The 19688-nt window shown below is 42.6% G+C and overlaps 1 protein-coding gene across 2 annotated transcripts in view; it reads left to right on the top strand.

Moving 5' to 3' along the window:
* Positions 1 to 19082, top strand: part of LOC139370672 (solute carrier family 12 member 5-like) — a 301182-nt gene extending 282100 nt beyond the window's left edge. The window contains exons 24-25 of one of the 2 annotated variants that reach the window (XM_071110290.1): positions 1936 to 2069; positions 18819 to 19082. In XM_071110290.1, the coding sequence (XP_070966391.1) occupies positions 1936 to 2069; positions 18819 to 18910 (226 nt within the window). In that variant the 3' untranslated portion in view covers positions 18911 to 19082. Of the gene's footprint in view, positions 1 to 1935; positions 4372 to 18818 lie in introns of those variants that run through there. The other variant, XM_071110289.1, reaches the window with a different exon arrangement.
* Positions 19083 to 19688: the final 606 nt, after the last annotated feature.

Raw genomic sequence — 19688 nt, 5'->3', positions numbered from 1 at the left:
CCTTTAATCTTGTGTTTCTCTCCCTTGTCATGCTGCAGTGAGTGGGAAAACCTGTAAGTATTTCTGTAGCTCAAATGTTGGTGGAGCTTACATAAAACAGTGGTGTAGAAAAAATAGTAATCCTGTGGATTTTGTTTTTTATATATATATACAGTTGAAGTCGGAAGTTTACATACACTTAGGTTGGAGTTATTAAAACTTGTTTTTCAACCACTCCACAAATGTCTTGTTAACAAACTATAGTTTCGGCAAGTCGGTTAGGACATCTACTTTGTGCATGACACAAGTAATTTTTTCAACAATTGTTTACAGGCAGATTATTTAACTTATCAGATTATTTAACTGTATCACAATTCCAGTGGGTCAGAGGTTTACATACACTAAGTTGACTGTGCCTTTAAACAGCTTGGAAGATTCCGGAAAATGGTGACATAGCTTTAGAAGCTTCTGATAGGCTTATTGACATCATTTGAGTCAATTGGTGGTGTACCTGTGGATGTATTTCAAGGCCTACCTTCAAACTCAGTGCCTCGTTGCTTGACATCATGGGGAAAATCAAAAGAAATCAGCCAAGACCTCAGAAAAAAATGGTAGGTCTCCACAAGTCTGGTTCATCATTGGGAGAAATTTCCAAACGCCTGAAGGTACCACGTTCATCTGTACAAACAATAGTACACAAGTATAACCACCATGGGACCACGCAGCCGTCATACCGCTCAGGAAAGAGACCCGTTCTGTCTCCTAGAGATGAACGTACTTTGGTGCGAAAAGTGCAAATCAATCCCAGAACAACAGCAAAGGACCTTGTGAATATGCTGGAGGAAACAAGTACAAGTGTATCGATATCAAGAGTAAAACGAGTCCTATATCGACATAACCTGAAAGGCCGCTCAGCAAGGAAGAAGCCGCTTCTCCAAAACCGCCATAAAAAAGCAAGACTATGGTTTGCAACTGCACATGGGGACAGAGATCGTACTTTTTGGAGAAATGTCCTCAGTTCTGATGAAACAAAAATATGACTGTTTGGCCATAATGACCATCGTTATGTTTGGAGCAAAAAGGGGGAGGTTTGCAAGCCGAAGAACACCATCCAAAACGTGAAGCACGAGGGTGGCAGCATCATGTTGTAGGGGTACTTTGCTGCAGGAGGGACTGGTGCACTTCACAAAATAGATGGCATCATGAGGCAGGAACATTATGTGGATATATTGAAGCAACATCTCAAGACATCAGTCAGGATGTTAAAGCTTAGTCGCAAATGGGTCTTCCAAATGGACAGTGACCCCAAGGATACTTCCGAAGTTGTGGCATAATGGCTTAAGGACAACAAAGTCAAGGTATTGGAGTGGCCATCCGAAAGCCTTGACCTCAATCCTATAGAAAATTTGTGGGCCGAACTGAAAAAGTGTGTGTGAGCAAGGAGGCCTACAAACCTTACTAAGTTACACCAGCTCTGTCAGGAGCAATTTAAAGGCAATGCTACCAAATACTAATTTAGTGTATGTAAACTTCTGACCCACTGGGAATGTGATGAAAGAAATAAAAGCTGAAATAAATTGTTCTGTCTGCTATTATTCTGACATTTCACTTTCTTAAAATTAAGTGGTGATCCTAACTGACCTAAAACAGGGAATTTTTACTAGGATTAAATGTCAGGAATTGTGAAAAACTGAGTTTAAATGTATTTGGCTAAGGTGTATGTAAACTTCCGACTTCAGCTGTACATTTCCTCAAGGATTCCATAGACCAAGTCAGCAAAGCAAAGGTTGCATTGGTGAAGGAATTAATGAGTGAAAGAGTGACCATTTGTTTTAGCTGTTTGTGAATTAGTAGCCTGAAAGGGTATTAGTTTCACTGAATGCCTAAACATAATACTGCATTATGAACAAATTATGTTTTGGAGCTCAGTAGCGGCCATCTTGTTTATTCCAACAGAAACCAGTCCAATGTGAGACGCATGCACACAGCACTGAGGCTGAATGGTGTCATCGTGAAGAAATCCTCAGAGGCCAAGCTGGTGCTCCTTAACATGCCCGGGCCGCCCAAAAACCGAGCGGGCGACGAGAACTGTATCCTTCTTTCTCTATCCCTCTCTCTCACTCTCAGGGAACTTCCAAGGGTGGTCATGTTACAAACATTTATTTTCTCAAGCACAGGGCCGGCTCTAGCCTTTTGGGGGCTCTAAGCAAGATTTGGTTAGGGGTCTCCCCACCTTGATGCAAAACATTTTAATGGCCCCCTGTCTTGGCGACAGAGAGAACATTTTTTGTTTTAAAGTTCATTTCCTGCAATTTCACAATTTTATAACAAATTGAATGCAATTCTACTCATTTTGCCATGGTGTGGAGAGACATTTTTGCAGTTTTAAAGCTAATTTCCAAAATGTTGCACATTTTGCCATGGCTTATTTCATGTTTATATGATATCTGAGTGAGAATGACTAAGAAAATCAATGGGGGCAACTGGAGTTCAGGGCCCCTGTGCCGGTTTGGGATTTGGCCAATTTTAGATAGCTGGCTACCAATCAAAAAATGTACGTGGCAAATTGTAAACTAATTGAGAGACTGACAAAACAAGAGAAAAACTGCTGATGCACAAGCACATTGCACCTGGTGTAAGATAGGTTTAGAGTTTAGGTGAGGGTTAGAGTGAATGGTGGAAATCGGAGTGGTTGTTAGAGAGCGTCTGAAGTTGGACTTGGCGTTGATTTTCACACTGTATGGAGTTATTTGTATTTGTATTTATTATGGACCCCCATTAGCCACTGCCAAGGCAGCATCTACTCTTGCCTGGGGTCCAGCAAAAATTAATACAGTCATATACATTATAGTACAATTTGTAAACATTAAAATATATTTTACAACAGATTTCACAACACATTAAGTGTGTGACCTCTGGCCACTATACTCCAACACACACTCCAGGTGTAGTGTGTATGTTATGTGTGTTTGTATGTGTGTGTTTCAGTGGAATCTGGTGACTTGAAACATTGACGAGGATGGGAGACCCACAGTATAGGCACGGAATGAACAGAGACATTTAGACAAAAGAGCTAAGAATGAGTTAGTCCAAGCAAGGAGTAAAATCATTGATGTGTAATAATGTGATTGTGTTTGTGTGTGTGATTGACGCTACATACAGTAATCAGAGAAAATTGATAGGGGTGCTCACAGTGCTTGGAGAGAAAACATTCAATGTGCCAGTGGATAAGCGGGGCCATGAGACGTGGCTTCATGTCAGAAGGTGTGTGCAGCTGGTGCATAAAGTCAGGCGCAGGAGAGCAGAATGAGTGAGCAATGTACTTTACTCAAAATAAAGGCACAAGGTAAACATATGCTTGACCAACAATAAATGGTAATCAATTACGCACGGGTGTAAACAGCACCCGTTGAAAACCAGCCACAACGTACCGAATTAACATAGAAACAATCACGCACAAAAACATGGGGGAAGCAGAGGGTTAAATACATGAACATGTAATTGGGGAATGAAACCAGGTGTGTAGAAAACAAAGACAAAACAAATGGAAAATGAAATGTGGATCGGCGATGGCTAGAAGACCGGTGACTTCGACCGCCGAATGCCGCCCGAACAAGGAGAGGGACCGACTTCGGCGGAAGTCGTGACACTTCATTTCAAGTCAGGAGAGAGTTGACAATGCTAGTGGAGTGGTCATCACCTCTTAATCAGGGAACAGGATAGCAGATACTTTCCATTACAGCTGCGCCATCGTAGGTTTGGGCAACGAGTTTCTCTATGAAGTTGACACATTAATGTAGCCCAAGAAACGTTCCTGAATAAATCCCTGATCATCCACATACCTGACAATAACTGACCATTTTTCCCCCCTGAGGTCTGGAGTTTTTCCTTATCGTTAAACCTAACCAGGACTCTGGATCCTATAAGGTATGACAGTGATTAATCACGTATAAAAAAGTTGTATATGGACTATGATGGGTCTAGAGCTGTGCCAGCGGTTATTGTCAAGCACATAACTGTCGGTCTCACGGTAATTGACCTTTAAAAAGTGTAATAAATCAATTTAGGAGACACAATTTGGTTAGAATTTCATGCCATTATTTTATATAATTTTATAGTATGAAGAATACAATTGAACAAAGCTGAAAAAAATAGAAAGGATATTTTCTCTAAACGATTTTGGTGAGTGTGCACATTCTGTGTTGAGAGGTTAGGTACTCCTATATATGCTTAATTTAGAGGTATTGTTGTAACTTTAGTGGTTCTACTAGGTTGGGCTATATGTTTACATTTTTAATACATTGTAAGGCTGCATGATGCGACTCTAATGATGATTTGAAAAAAGTATCTTGAAAGGCATGAGCTCTGTGTAGGCTGTACACACTTCAAAAGTCTCTCATTCACAATTTGACAAGCACTTGATAATGCCTCAAATTTCCCGGCGATATCTTCTTTGTGTGGCCGTAACACACCCTAAAAAATCCATGCCTTTTATGGCCAATGGTCGTGCTCTGAAGCACCTCTTACTCACATGGCCCTCCATCACGTGATCGGGTCTTTCTCAGGCTACAAGTAAAGACAGACACTTTGGGGACGCAACTGCATTCGTCCTTATCCAATTCCAAGGTGCATATTGAAGATATTGAAAAAACTTTCCACATTTACTTTTCGTCAGCCAACAACATGAGTAGGCCTAACGAACAGCAAAATAACTAGCCTATGTCAATCTACTATCCCCCATAGTACAAAAGTTGACCTATTCTGTGTGAGAAGTAAATATTCCAACATAGAATGGGACAGTTGTGGGATGCGATAGATCCCAAATTAATACATCCACTAGCATTCCAAAAAATGTTGTTTACTTACGCAATGAGGCGGACGCAACCGATTAGAATGTTCAGCTTAAAATGTGATAAACTATTGGGCTATTTCTTCACATAATACTGTATACTACATTTTCTCCAGATACACAAATGGACTATAAATCCTTAATGTTATCAAAAATCACTCTCTTTAATCTCGTCAAGGCTTTCTGATGGCCACTCCAATTTAATAAAGCATCTTAATGTGCAATTACCTCATTACCTTACCCAAAAATGCAGTGTGTTGAGAACATCCCTGTTTCTTCTCATGACTCAATCACACCTAGTGTTATTGCGCAAAATGGTATACAGCATCATCTGGATATGTGTGCAACAAAAGTTCAACATTCACCTACAGCTACCATTTCTGTCAGACTATGCATGCAGTTTGACCCATACGCTAGATAAATCCAATGTATGCACCACACAGAACCCACTGCAACTTCCTCTGCAACGCAATGCTGCAAGGCAAACGCAGCGTTCCATTGGAAATTAATGTACTTCTGGTGTTCCAAAATGCTGATTGAGTCTTTACTTTCTCATTGTGTTGCGCAGTTTAAATACGCATAACTTCCTCCACATGATCGATGTGTTTTTTTCAGAGAAACTTGAATCTGATGCAGACATTTATATGCTCTGTGCTTTTGTTATGCCTTTTAGCTGAACAATCAATGTTCTTCAGGTCACTGTACCCCCCTTTCACAAGGCTCAGACTTTCCAAAAAGCAGATAAGGCCAGCAACACAGGCGGCTTGATGAAAGGCTCTCTGTTAACCAGCTATACTTTTGATACCAATTGGTACCTCTTCTTTTCATCCTTCTTCATGAAACTGATCTCAAGCAGAGGTCAACCCTCTGTTTAATTTGCACCTTTTCCATTTATCCCAGAGAATGAAACGGGTTTTTCAGCAAAAAGTCAACACAATATTTTTGGTAGAGTTGGCCATTGTGCCATTCTGGTGGTGAAAACTGTACACTCATGCTGGTAGCTAGCTAGCTACTGGCTACTCATAATTACCATATAGGTCTATGGAAGGGGGTAAGGCCAACGAGCCTCCTAGGAAAACGGAAGCTAGCTGTGCTCCGGCTACACCATAGTGCTACCCCAGAGAATGCTGTTGAAGTTACTATAGACCTTATTTGAAAAACAGTGTTTTTTATAAATTATTTGGTGACATATTTTCAAGATATTTTTTTCATTTTTCACTATTTTTATTAAATTTATTTGAGGAAGATGGTCCTCCCCACCCTCCTCAGAGGAGCCTTCACTGGTGTGTTTGTACCAGGGTGTGTGAATCTTCACAGTCCAAGTTGTTTCATTAGGTGTGTTTTTATGTTATTTCAATCTGATGTGGAATAGAGTTCCATGTAGCCATGGATCTATGTAGTATGGTGCGCCTCCTATACTCTGTTCTGGACTTGGGGACTGTGAAGAGACCTCTGGTGGCATGTCTTGTGGGATATGCATGGGTGTCTGAGCTGTGTTCTAATAGTTTAAACAGACAGCTTGGTGCATTCAACATGTCAATACTTCTTACAAAAACAAGAAGTGATGAAGTAAATCTCTCCTCAACATAGGGCCATAAGAGATTGACATGCATATTATTAATGTTAGCTTTAAGTTTATATTTAAGGGCCAGCTGTGCTGCTGTGCCTCTGGGCCAGTTGTAATTTTCCGAATTCCCTCTCTGTGGCACCTGGCCACACGACTGAGCAGTAGTCCAGGTGTGACAAAACTCGAGCCTGTAGGACCTGCCTTGTTTATATTGTTGTTAAGAAGGCAGAGTAATGCTTTATTATGGACAGACCTTTCCCCATCATAGCTACTGTTGCATCAATATGTGTTGACCTTAACAGTTTACAATCCAGGGTTACTCCAAGCAGAATAGTCTCATCAACTCAATTTCCACATTATTCATTACAATAATTTGTTGAGATTTATGGTTTAGTTAATGATTTTCCCCAAATACAATCCATTTAGATTTAGAAATATTTAGGACTAACTTTTTTCTTGCCACCCATTCTGACACTGACTGCAGCTGTTAAGTATTGCAGTGATTTCACTCGATGTAGTATCTGGCGTGTATAGTGTTGAGTCATCCAGATACATAGACACACAGGCTTTACTCAGAGCCAGTGTCAGGTCATTACGTTAGAAAAAATTGAAAAAAGTAAGGGGCCTAGACAGCTGCCCTGGGAAATGCCTGATTCTACCTGGATAATGTTGTTGAGGCTACCATTAAATAACACTGTGTTCTGTTAGACAGGGAACTCTCAATCCACAATAAATGTTTTCAAATGTATAAAATGTTTTAAACAGAATTACCTTATTTAGAGTATTAAGGCCATTTGCTATGAAATTCGAAATTGAGCTCAGGTGCATCCTGTTTCCATTGATCATCCTTGAGATGTTTCTACAACTTGATTGGAGTCCACTTGTGATATATTGATTTCACATGATTTGGAAAGGCTGTCTATATAAAGTCCCACAGTTGACAGTGCATGTCAGAGAAAAAACCAAGCCATGAGGTCGAAGGAATTGTCTGTAGAGCTCTGAACCAGGATTGTGTTGAGGCACAGATCTGAGGAAGGATACCAAAAAATGTCTGCAGCATTGAAGGTCCCCTAGAACACAGTGGCCTCCATCATTCTTAAATGGAAGAAGTTTGTAACCACCAAGGCTCATCCTAGAGCTGGCCGCCCGGCCAAACTGTGCTATCGGGGGAGAAGGACCAAGAACCTGATGGTCACCCTAACAAAGCTTCAGAGTTCTTCTGTGGCGATGGGAGAAACTTCCAGAAGAACAACCATCTCTGCAGCACTCCACCAATCAGGCCTTTATGGTAGAGGGGTCAGACAGAAGCCACTCCTCAGTAAAAGGCACATTACAGCCCATTTGGAGTTTGCCAAAAGGCTCATAAAGAACTCAGACCATGGCCTGAATGGCCTCAAACTATTTGGCCTGAATGCCAAGCGTCACACCATCCCTACGGTGAAGCATGGTGGTGGCAGCATCATGCTGTGGGGATGTTTTTCAGCGACAGGGACTGGGAGACTAGTCAGGATTGAGGCAAATATGAACGTAGCAAAGTACAGAAAGATCCTTGACGAAAATCTTCTCCAAAGTACTTGTGACCTCAGACTGGGGAGACGGTTCACCTTTCAACAGGACAACAACCCTAAGCATACAGCCAAGACAACTCAGGAGTGGCTTCGGGCTTCGGGACATGTCTCTGAATGTCCTTGAGTAGCCCAGACTTGAACCCAATCAAACATCTTTGGAGAGACCTGAAAATAGCTGTGCAGCGATGCTCAAAATGCAACCAGACAGAGCTTAAGAGGATCTGCAAAAAACAATGGAACTTCTCAAATACAGGTGTGCCAAGCTTGTAGAGTCATACCAAGAAGACACTAGGCTGTAATTACTGCCAAAGGTGCTTCAGCAAAGTATTGAGTAAAGGGTCTGAATACTTATGTAAATGTGATATTTCAGTTTATTTTTAATTTTTAATACATTTGCAAGCATTTAAAAAAAACTGCTTTTGCTTATCTATCTTATAGAATAACGTACCTAAATTGAAAAAAGTCAAGGGGTCTGAATACTTTCTGAATGCAATGTATACTTTTTTTGTCAGCAGAATACTATGATGGATAATGTCAAAAGCCTCACTGAAGTCTAACAATACAGCTCTCACAATATTTTTTATTATCAACTTCTTTCAGCCAATCATCAGTCGTTTGTGTAAGTGCGATGCATGTTGAATGCCCTGTCCTGTAAAATAGCATTGTTTCTGGTCAAACATAATTTTTTACTAAAGTTTACTACGGGTTGGTAACAGGCTGATTGGTCAGCTATTTGAGCCAGTAAAGGGTGCTTTACTATTATTGGGTAGAGGAATTAATTCTTGCTTCCCAGGCTTAGATTGAAGAGATGGCAAGTAGGAGCAATATCCGGCCTCCCGGGTAGCACAGTGGTCTTAAGGCAGTACATAGAAGTTGCTAGCTGTGCCACTAGAAATCCTGGTTAGAATCCAGGATCTGTCGCAGCCGGCCGCGACCGGGAGACCCATGGGGCGACGTACAATTGGCCCAGCGTCGTCCGGGTTAGGGGAGGGTTTGGCTGGCAGGGATGTCCTTGTCTCATCACGCTCTAGCGACTCCTGTGGCGGGACAGGCGCATGCACGCTGACACTGTGCTAGGTGTACTGTGTTTCATCCGACACATTATTGTAGCTGGCTTCTAGGTTAAGTGGGCATTGTGGTTGGGTCGTGTTTCGGAGGACACATGGCTCTTGACCAGTCTAGAGTGCCCCTATAATCCCATCCTCCCGAGTTGTAGGTCCAGTGGCCTGGGACGTAGGTGTGGACATTCGCCAGGCTTGAGAGAGGGAGCCCGCACTCCTGAACTGTCCTCCTGAGCGCATCTACATTCCCACAGGGATAAGGGATCAGCTGCTGACCTGGGCACACACAGCTTTCGTCACTGGACATCCAGGTATTTCTCGCACTATCCACTCCATCGCTGAGAAGTTTTGGTGGCCCACCTTGGCGCAGGATGTAACTCGTTATGTAAACTCCTGTTCCGTATGTGCCCAAACTCCAAACTCCAACTCCCAAAGTCCCCCTGGAATGCACCAGTGGGGAAGCTCTTGCCGCTTCCCATGCCTCAGCGACCCTGGTCTCATCTATCCATCGAATTTGTAACTGATCTCTACTCTGACGGTTTCACCACAATTCACCACCACTCTTCCAGCAGGTCTTCCAGCATTATGGCCTTCCGGAGTACATAGTTTCCAACCGTGGCCCCCAATTCACATCACGAGTATGGAGGGCCTTCATGGAGAAGCTCTGGGTCACAGTCAGCCTCACTTCCGGGTTACCATGGAGAGGATGAACCAGGAGCTGGGGAGGTTCCTGAGGAGTCACTCTCAGGACCGGCAGGGTGCGTGGGAACGATTCTTTCCAAGGGCAGAGTATGCCCAGAACTCGCTGTGTCGCTCTTCCACTGGGTTGACGCTCTTCCACTGGGTTGACCCCCTTCCAGTGTGTTCTGGGTTTTCAGCCGGCCCTGGCCTCCAGACCGAAGCTCATGCAATTCATCAGTGGTTCCGCACACGCAGAAGTGTGGAGCGATGAGCATGTTAGACTCCAGCATGCCATCCATCGTCAAAAGGAACAGGCAGACCGCCACCACAGTGAGACCCCTGTTCCACCCTGGGGATCGCATCCACCTGCCCTTCCACCTGCCCTGCAAGAAACTGAGCACCCGGTTTGTGGGGCTGTTCAAGGTTCTCCGTAGGGTCAATGAGGTGACATATAGGTTACAATTGCCTAGTCACTATCGTATCTCATCCTCGTTTCATGTCTCCCTTCTCTCAGGCCTGGTGGTTCCTGGTCCCCTAGCTGATGCTGTCCCCCACGACATCCCACCACCTCCCCTGGACATCGAGGGGAGTACGGCGTATGCTGTCAGATCCGTACTGGACTCACGGCATCATGGGGGGTCAACTCCAGTATCTGGTGGACTGGGAGGGGTATGGCCCAGAGGAGCGGTGTTAGGTTCCGCTGGAAGACATTCTGGATCCCAACATCATCCATGCTTTCAGCTTCTTTGGGGTCGCCACCCTGGTCAACGTCAGCCTGCAGCAGGTGCCGCGCATCAGAGGGGGGGTACTGTCACGTCTGCTCCTCTCCTCCGGCGCGCAATGTTGCCAGAATACTAACAACCGGTCCTGGGATTCATCATTACGCACATCTGACATCATTCATTACGCACACCTGCAAATCATCATGATTCACACCTGGACTCCATTACCTTCCTCATTACCTCCCCTTTATATGTCCCGCCCTTACAGTGGGGCAAAAAAAAGTATTTAGTAAGTTCTCCCACTTAAAAAGATGAGAGAGGCCTGTAATTTTCATCATAGGTACACTTCAACTATGACAGACAAAATGAGAAGAAAAAAATCCAGAAAATCACATTGTAGGATTTTTAATGAATTTATTTGCAAATTATGGTGGAAAATAAGTATTTGGTCAATAACAAAAGTTTATCTCAATACTTTGTTATATACCCTTTGTTGGCAATGACAGAGGTCAAACGTTTTCTGTATATCTTCACAAGGTTTTCACACACTGTTGCTGGTATTTTGGCCCATTCCTCCATGCAGATCTCCTCTAGAGCATGTGTTGGGGCTGTTTGCTGGGCAACACGGACTTTCAACTCCCTCCAAAGATTTTCTATGGGGTTGAGATCTGGAGACTGGCTAGCCAACTCCAGGACCTTGAAATGCTTCTTACGAAGCCACTCCGTTGCCCGGGCGGTGTGTTTGGGATCATTGTCATGCTGAAAGACCCAGCCACGTTTCATCTTCAATGCCCTTGCTGATGGAAGGAGGTTTTCACTCAAAATCTCACGATACATGGCCCCATTTATTCTTTCCTTTACACAGATCAGTTTTCCTGGTCCCTTTGCAGAAAAACAGCGCCAAAGCATGATGTTTCCACTCCCATGCTTCACAGTAGGTATGGTGTTCTTTGGATGCAACTCAGCATTCTTTGTTCTCCAAACACGAGTTGAGTTTTTACCAGAATGTTCTATTTTGGTTTCATCTGACCATATGACATTCTCCCAATCTTCTTCTAGATCATCCAAATGCTCTCTAGCAAACGTCAGACGGGCCTGGACATGTACTGGCTTAAGCAGGGGGACACGTCTGGCACTGCAGGATTTGAGTCCCTGGCGGTGTAGTGTGTTACTGATGGTAGGCTTTGTTACTTTGGTCCCAGCTCTCTGCAGGTCATTCACTAGGTCCCCCCGTGTGGTTCTGGGATTTTTGCTCACCGTTCTTGTGATCATTTTGACTCCACGGGGTGAGATCTTGTGTGGAGCCCCAGATCGAGGGAGATTATCAGTGGTCTTGTATGTCTTCCATTTCCTAATAATTGCTCCCACAGTTGATTTCTTCAAACCAAGCTGCTTACCTATTGCAGATTCAGTCTTCCCAGCCTGGTGCAGGTCTACAATTCTGTTTCTGGTGTCCTTTGACAGCTCTTTGGTCTTGGCCATAGTGGAGTTTGGAGTGTGACTGTTTGAGGTTGTGGACAGGTGTCTTTTATACTGATAACAAGTTCAAACAGGTGCCATTAATACAGGTAACGAGTGGAGGACAGAGGAGCCTCTTAAAAAATAAGTTACAGGTCTGTGAGAGCCAGAAATCTTGCTTGTTTGTAGGTGACCAAATACTTATTTTCCACCATAATTTGCAAATAAATTCATAAAAAATCCTACAATGTGATTTTCTGGATTTTTTTGGTCTGTCATAGTTGAAGTGTACCTATGATGAAAATTACAGGCCTCTCTCAACTTGCACAATTGGTGGCTGACTAAATACTTTTTTGCCCCACTGCATGTTCATTCCTCAGTCGGTATTGTTTCCTGTTTTTACGCTATCTCGCCACTGTTAAGCTGTCTTGTTTCATGTTTGTTGTTTTATTAAACATTTCACCTGTTCTTGACTCAGTGTCATCGCTACTGTTGGCAGGTGGAAAAGCCAGCTTAATATCCACTGTCGATCATCCAGCTCTGGCTCCTCTCTCCCCTTGCTTTCAACAAATTCAAGGATTTGAGGGAGGAGAGAGAGAAATCTTTCCCGAAACTCTTCCACAAGACAGCCATCTCGCCTCACTGTGAAATATCAAGTCACCGTATTCCTCCAGCAACTTGCGTAATTGACAGTGATTCAGTGCCCTGGCAATAATATTGTTCACCATGCACATAACTTACTGCATCACATTCTGTAAGTCACAGTCTTTGAGTTCAGCCACAAGTGCTTCCTGATGAATGAAACGTAAGAAATGTTGAATATCCTGTCCCTTTCTCATCAGGCCCTTCTCCTTCCCTCGCATGTTTGGGTTGCCGTCAGTGCACACAGAAGCCAAATTTCAATATTATTATCAGTCAATATTATTATCAGCAAACAATAGGGCTTTCAGAGTATCCTCACCTCGTGTTTGTACCTGAAGGGGCAGTAAACATAAGTTCCTCTCTGAATGACTCGTTTTGAGGGAAGCGGACCCAAACACATAATTTAGCAATGTCACATACATCTGTGCTTTTGTCAAGCGCAATACTAAAACATGGCACCACGGATATGTCAGTTATCAGTTACTCACCGATGTCCTCACCGATGTCTTGTTATGGTCGAGTCTGAGTTGCAGTCCCTTAAATTGCTTTGAAATAGCTTCCTTGTTTGTGAAAATTGCATACAATATTTCGGCTGAGGCGTCTGTGAAGGCCTTCTTGTTTCTCACGAGTCTCCAAGCAATCTCATATGTTGCCTCTGTCGTTTTCTCTGCAACAGTGCTAGATCTGTCCATTTGTTGTGGTCCTTTGAGCTGTCCTTTAAGCAAATAAGACAAAGTGAGCTAGTCTCATCATGCAGTACAAAAAAAATACTTGCCTGTCCATTTCTCTTGGAACTTTCTGTGTTCTTCTTGAATCGATCGTATCCTTCTCTTAGCCACCAGAGCCAATTTAGCCACGCTAGCTACGTTAGCTATCTGCATTTCCCCGCCGCCATCTTCCTGATTTTCCTGGTTCTCCGGTGGTTGCTCATTCACAGCTTGTTCTCCAGCTCTTCCCCTACATTTCCATTGTCAATAGATGTACGTTTCTTTTTTACAATAAAATGATCCATGTCGACCAGACTGCAAAAATACCTAGTAACAAACTGATATGTGTCGGTCGCTGTAGCTGAGCAGCTGCACTATACTGCCAATTATCTGCCGTCCAGTGAACAATAGATATATTCAATGAAGTGATTCAGGCCTGCAGTAAACACATTGAATTGAAATTGTATCATTGTTATGTATTATGAATGGAAAATAGGAAAATCACTGCGAGCCGCAAATTTAGGGCTCGGCCTGCGGGCTGCACAATGAGTACCATTGATCTAGTATAATGATTAGCCTCATACACATTGTCTATTGGTATCGTATTTAAATTGAGAACATATAGCCCAACAATATGTGAGTTAAGCTATTCTCCGCTTCAGATGCACAATGTCAAGGGTGAATTGCAAATGCCCATATGGCTAATCGCAGGGTTTCCCAAACTCGGCCCTCGGGACTCCAAGGGGTGCACGTTTTGGTTTTTAACCTAGTACTACACATCTGAGCTGATTCAAATAATCATCTAATCAGCAAGCTTATAATAATTTGAATCAGCTGTGTAGTGTTAGGGAGAAGAAAAAAAACATGCACTCCTTTTGGTCCTGAGGACTGAGTTTGGGAAACGCTGGGCTAATGCCATCATACTGTAGGCCAGTGGTTCCCAACTCCGGTCCTCAAGTCTCCCCAACAGTACAGAGTTTTATTGTTATCCCAGAAAAGCACACCTGATTCATCTTGTACACTAATCATCAGGCCCTCAATGAGTTGAATCAGCTATGTCTGTCTGGGGCTGCAACAAAAATGTGCTGTGGGGACTCAATGACTGGAGTTGGGAACCACTGCTGTAGGCTTATGGTTGCATTGGCGTTGCATGCCGTTATCAGCTGCAAAATGGGTTCACATGGCTGATATCCTGATAAAAGAGTGACAATCAAATAAAACTAATTGGAGAGCTTACAACTGAACAAAAATGTAGGTAATGTTCATTTGAGAAAAATAACAGACAAATTCGAGTTAGATTCCCTTACCCTCTTCTATTGCAGGATTGTGAGATGTGATTAATCAAAGTTATCACAATTTCATCTTGAAAAATAGTTAACAATTAAAACAAGTAAACACTTCAGAATCAACACTATTTTAAAAATGTGTATAATAATAAGTAGTCTAACTCGTATGTGAAGGTAAGACATCTTAGTAACAAGTGGGCTATTAGTAAAACATAATTTCAGTTGAACAAAAAAAAGTTAACCTCACTCCACTGATCCCTGATCTACTGGGTGAGCAGACTTCTGTTCCAGCCAAGCAATAGCACACTTGATTATCAACTAATTAGGTTTGATAAATTCAATCAGGTGTTAGTGCTGGGCTAGAACAGAAGCCTGCACATCCAGCTGGGTTGGCCTGCTCCAGTTGTAGTAGGTTTATAAAGTACATTGACTTTTAAACTGTATTTTCGTTTGCAAAATGTGCTAACATAGGTACACATAATTCTTGGTATACAAGGATTTACCCTTATTCTCTTGCAACATTCATTGGGACCTCATCTGCAGACAGGGTTACACAGCTCTCTGTATCTGAGGACAGAAAACATCAAAGAAACAGGCTAACTAACTAGCTAATATGAAGTTAGCTAACTGGTGATATTTAATTCACACGGCTAGCTATACAGTATGTAAAGTTAGTTAGCTACTGTAGCTAGCAAGCTAGCAAACATTATGTTAGCAGCTCATTTGTGTTAGCCTGCACACAAAATTCCTGTAGCTATCATTTTCAAAATATATGTTTTTACTTGAATAGGTTCTCCCACTGCCTCTGTTTTCTGGATCCTTCAAAAAAAGTAAAATAATGGGCAATCTGAAAGCAAAATGCAGCCAGCCATGTGGACAATTGGAGGACTTTCCCCAGACTGACTGATCTTCCAACATGGTGCCTTGTGCGGTTGCTAGGTGATTTGTGATGCAACTGCAAGCCCTCTATACCTCTCTGTTGATATCACATATATTATCAAGCATTTTACACATATTATCCAGATACTGACTGTTAGCGCTTGGTGGTCTATAGCAGATTCATACAAGAATGGGTTTTATGTGGGGCAGATGAACCTGTATCCATATTACTTCAACAGTATTTGACATGAGATCCTCTCTACGCTTAACTGGAATATAAACCACAACACTACCCACCGTTAGCATTTATTTTTGCGTGTTATAACTATGTATTCCTACCACTATACCATCAAAGGTATTATCTAAGTGAGTTTCAGAGATCAGTATATGAATGTCATCTGTTACTAGCAAGTTGTCGATTTCCTTAACCTTGTTTCTTAGGCTACATACAGGATGTTAATGTCGGCTATTTTTAGCATTTTTTGGGGATGCTTGATTGTTTTACTGAGCATCTTATCAGAAGTAGACATGAAAGTTATATTTATATTTGAGCTGATAGCGCAGGGTGAGCTGCACACAGTGAACTTCCTACTAGGGCACACTGCCTCAGTGATAATAGTTTAACTCTGGTTCATAGACATATGATTACTGCATACAATAGCTATAGGATTGACAGAGGCATTCAGGGACTTAGAGGGACATAAATTAGGTTACTTATAAACCTGTTATGGCTAGACATTCTGCTAGCGGAACCCCTCGACAACATCCGGTGAAATGGCAGAGCGCCAAATTCAAATTAAATTACAATAAATATTAAACTTTCATGAAATCACACTTGCAATACACCAAATTAAAGCTAAACTTGTTGTTGATCCAGCCAAAATGTCTGATTTCAAAAAGGCTTTATGGCGAAAGCAAACCATCCTATTATCTGAGGATAGCACCCCATCAAACAAACATAGACAATCATGTTTCAACCCGCCAGGCGCAACACGAAACTCAGAAATAAAGATATAATTCATGCCTTTCCTTTGACGAGCGTCTTCTGTTGGCACTCCAATATGTCCCATAAACATCACAAATGGTCCTTTTGTTCGATTAATTCCGTTGTTATATATCCAAAATGTCCATTTATTTGGCACGTTTGATCCAGAAAAACACTGGTTCCAACTCGCGCAACATGACTACAAAATATCTCATAAGTTACCTGTAATCTTTGTCCAAACGTTTCAAACAACTTTCCTAATGCAACTTTAGGTACATTTTAACATAAATAATCAATACAATTTAAGACGGGATAAACTGTGTTCAATACCGGACGAAAACAATGTGGAGCGTGCTCTCAGGTCACGCGCCTCTAACAAACAGTACACTTCACTCGGCCCTCTTTCTGAACTGCCCTACTTCTTCATTACACAAAGGAAAAACATCAACCAATTTCTAGAGACTGTTGACATCCAGTGGAAGTGATAGGAACTGCAAGCAAGTGCCTTAAAAAAAAATCCTGGATGGTTTGTCCTCTGGGTTTTGCCTGCCAAATAAGTTCTGTTATACTCAAAGACATCATTCAAACAGTTTTAGAAACTTCAGAGTGTTTCCCATCCAAATCTACTAATAATATGCATATATTAGCTTCTGGGTCTGAGTAGCAGACAGTTTACTTTGGGCACGCTTTTCATCCGGACATGAATATACTTGCTCCTAGCCCGAACAGGATTTATATTATGACTTCCAACGTTCATGGGACAATGTACATTTGCTGCAGCACTACGACAACTCAGAGACACAATGGTAGGGATTATCTGAGCAGGGCTTGGTTCATTGATAAGTCATTGTCTAGGAGCCAAGATGATTTGGATGGACTCTGTCATTCCTGTAAAGCGTCTTCTGTTTCCAGAAGGTGACAAAGTTATCTCTAAACGTTATGCCAATGTAATGGGCTTAATACAGTTGTATTCCAGCCACTAGGGGTTACTCAGGTGAAGCCCAAGGGAAATAAATAAATATAGTTTAAGTGAATTGGGGAGAGGAAGAAAGTGCTGTAAACTGCTGTTACATGTATGATTAAATATGATTAAAGTCAAGTAAACAGTACCTTTCGTGGTGTAGTTTATATTATAAGCTCATAGAAAGGGCAACACCAACAAAGCTACAGTAATCCTTTCGCCAGGTGTGTAATGCCAGTAGCCTGCTGATGAATCTTTCACAGGCGCGGTCCAACGATGGTACCTGGCCTGAAATAATTGGCTGCTTTTTTAGAAACTTTCAAAGCTAGAGTTTTTAAAAATCAATTTTCAGCAGTTCCGAGCTAGCCCTCCTAATGTTGTTTGACCCCACATGGACTACAACAGCATCAGCCCCCTGGCTTCCACAGCATCTTTCTGTAGGATCTGTAAATTAACATACTATAGCTTTACTCATGTTAACACTCCCATGGAGTTTACAGAATGGAGTATGTCTTAAGTCATCTTCACACAGCTTATCTGCCCATAGAAGCTGTGTCGTTACAAATAAGTATCTGACTTGTTTTTGTTTTTTAGTTTTTGTTTGCTTTTTTGTGTCCACCACACTGGGGTAGTGGGCTGAAGAGGGCTGAAGAGGTATTCTGGGAGAGGGGTGGAGGGTAGTCTGGTGGAACATGAACCTTACCTCCCACTTCCCCAATGTGGGATGGTTATTTCTAACAGCTGTCGATGGTATTATATGCCTATGATTAAATACTTTTTTTTTAAGAAAGAAAAAAAGAGACAGAACCTTGCAAAAAAATACATTAAAAGGGGACCTTCCGGGTGGCACAGTGGTCTAGGGCTGTGCCACCAGAGACTCTGGGTTCGCGCCCAGGCTCTGTCGCAGCCGGCCGCGCCCGAGAGGTCCATGGGGCGCACAATTGGCCTTGTGTTGTCCGGGTTAGGGAGGGTTTGGCCAGGAGGGATATCCTTGTCTCATTGCGCACTAGCGACTTCTGTGGCGGGCCGGGCGCAGTGCACGCTAACCAGGTCACCAGGTGCGCTGTGTTTCCTCCGACACATTGGTGAGGCTGGCTGGCTTCCGGGATGCGCGCTTGGATGCGCGCTGTGTTAAGAAGCAGTGCGGCTTGGTTGGGTTGTATTTCGGAGGACGCATGAGTTGTAGCGATGAGACAAGATAGTAACTACTAACAATTTGATACCACGAAATTGGGGAGAAAAGGGGGTCAAATAAAAAAAATATATACAAAAAAGTAATTGGAATAAAAAAAATACATTAAAAAACTATTTATAATAAAGAGAGAAATTATTATAAAAAATTGTTGGAGGTAGGTAAACATTTTAATAAAATAAATATTTAAACAAGTAAGTATCTGGCTACTAGTAAAAGTAAGCATAACGCTACAGAGGTGCACCAGTTAGTTGTTTTCCTTATCTTTTGCGCCCTCTCAGACATGGAGTTCCTGGAGGTCCTGACTGAAGGTCTCAACAGGGTTCTCCTGGTTCGCGGTGGCGGTCGTGAGGTCATCACCATCTACTCTTGAGAGAGCAGCCCCCCCCCCCCCCCCAAGTCCCTGATCCCCCCCTTCCATTTGTTTCTGTCAGACACTCCGCTCACACCCAAGCAATACCCCATCTCACCTTGCGTCTCTTCACGCTATCTTCTGTTTGCCTTAAAACACACTCTCACACACACAAACACAGAATCTATTCAGACTAGTACTTTAGAGCCTTTTCCGGTCCTATAAGATGTCAGAGGTAGCCTCTTTTAGCTTCATATCCAGACCACATATCATCTAGAGCAGATCGCTCAGAGACTTCGCCTCACCCTGTCCGTGACCCAAATAACCTACAAAGGAAAGGTTTAGTCCACTTCCAATTCACCCAGCAAGATTATCAATCAGTACTCTGAAATGAAATAGCGTGAAATACTGCCCTCTGCTGATTGCAGGTAGCCATCACTGTCCAGTTCCACACCCTTTGTGCTATTCATAGCTGCCTATTGGTCAATCCACTAGTCACTTGGTTATGGAGTCAAGGATACAGAGGGTTAGGTGAGCTGGGTTGTTCAGTGTGATGTGTGTGTCTGCGTGTGTTTAAGGCTGCGTTTGCACAGGTAGCCCAATTATGATGTTTTCTTCAGTAATTGGTCTTTTGACCAATCAGATAAGCTCTGATATGATTGGTCAAAAGACCAATTATTGGAAAAAATATCAGAATTGGGATGCCTGTGTAGACGCAGCTTAAGTGTCTCATTCATCCAATTGTGGTTTGTTATGAGGGGATGTTTTAGAGTGCCATCGATTTGGAGTCACCTACCTA

The sequence above is a fragment of the Oncorhynchus clarkii genome, chromosome 17 (genome assembly GCF_045791955.1).
Source record: "Oncorhynchus clarkii lewisi isolate Uvic-CL-2024 chromosome 17, UVic_Ocla_1.0, whole genome shotgun sequence".
Taxonomy (NCBI): domain Eukaryota; kingdom Metazoa; phylum Chordata; class Actinopteri; order Salmoniformes; family Salmonidae; genus Oncorhynchus; species Oncorhynchus clarkii.
This window is presented reverse-complemented; position numbering and strand designations above follow the sequence as displayed.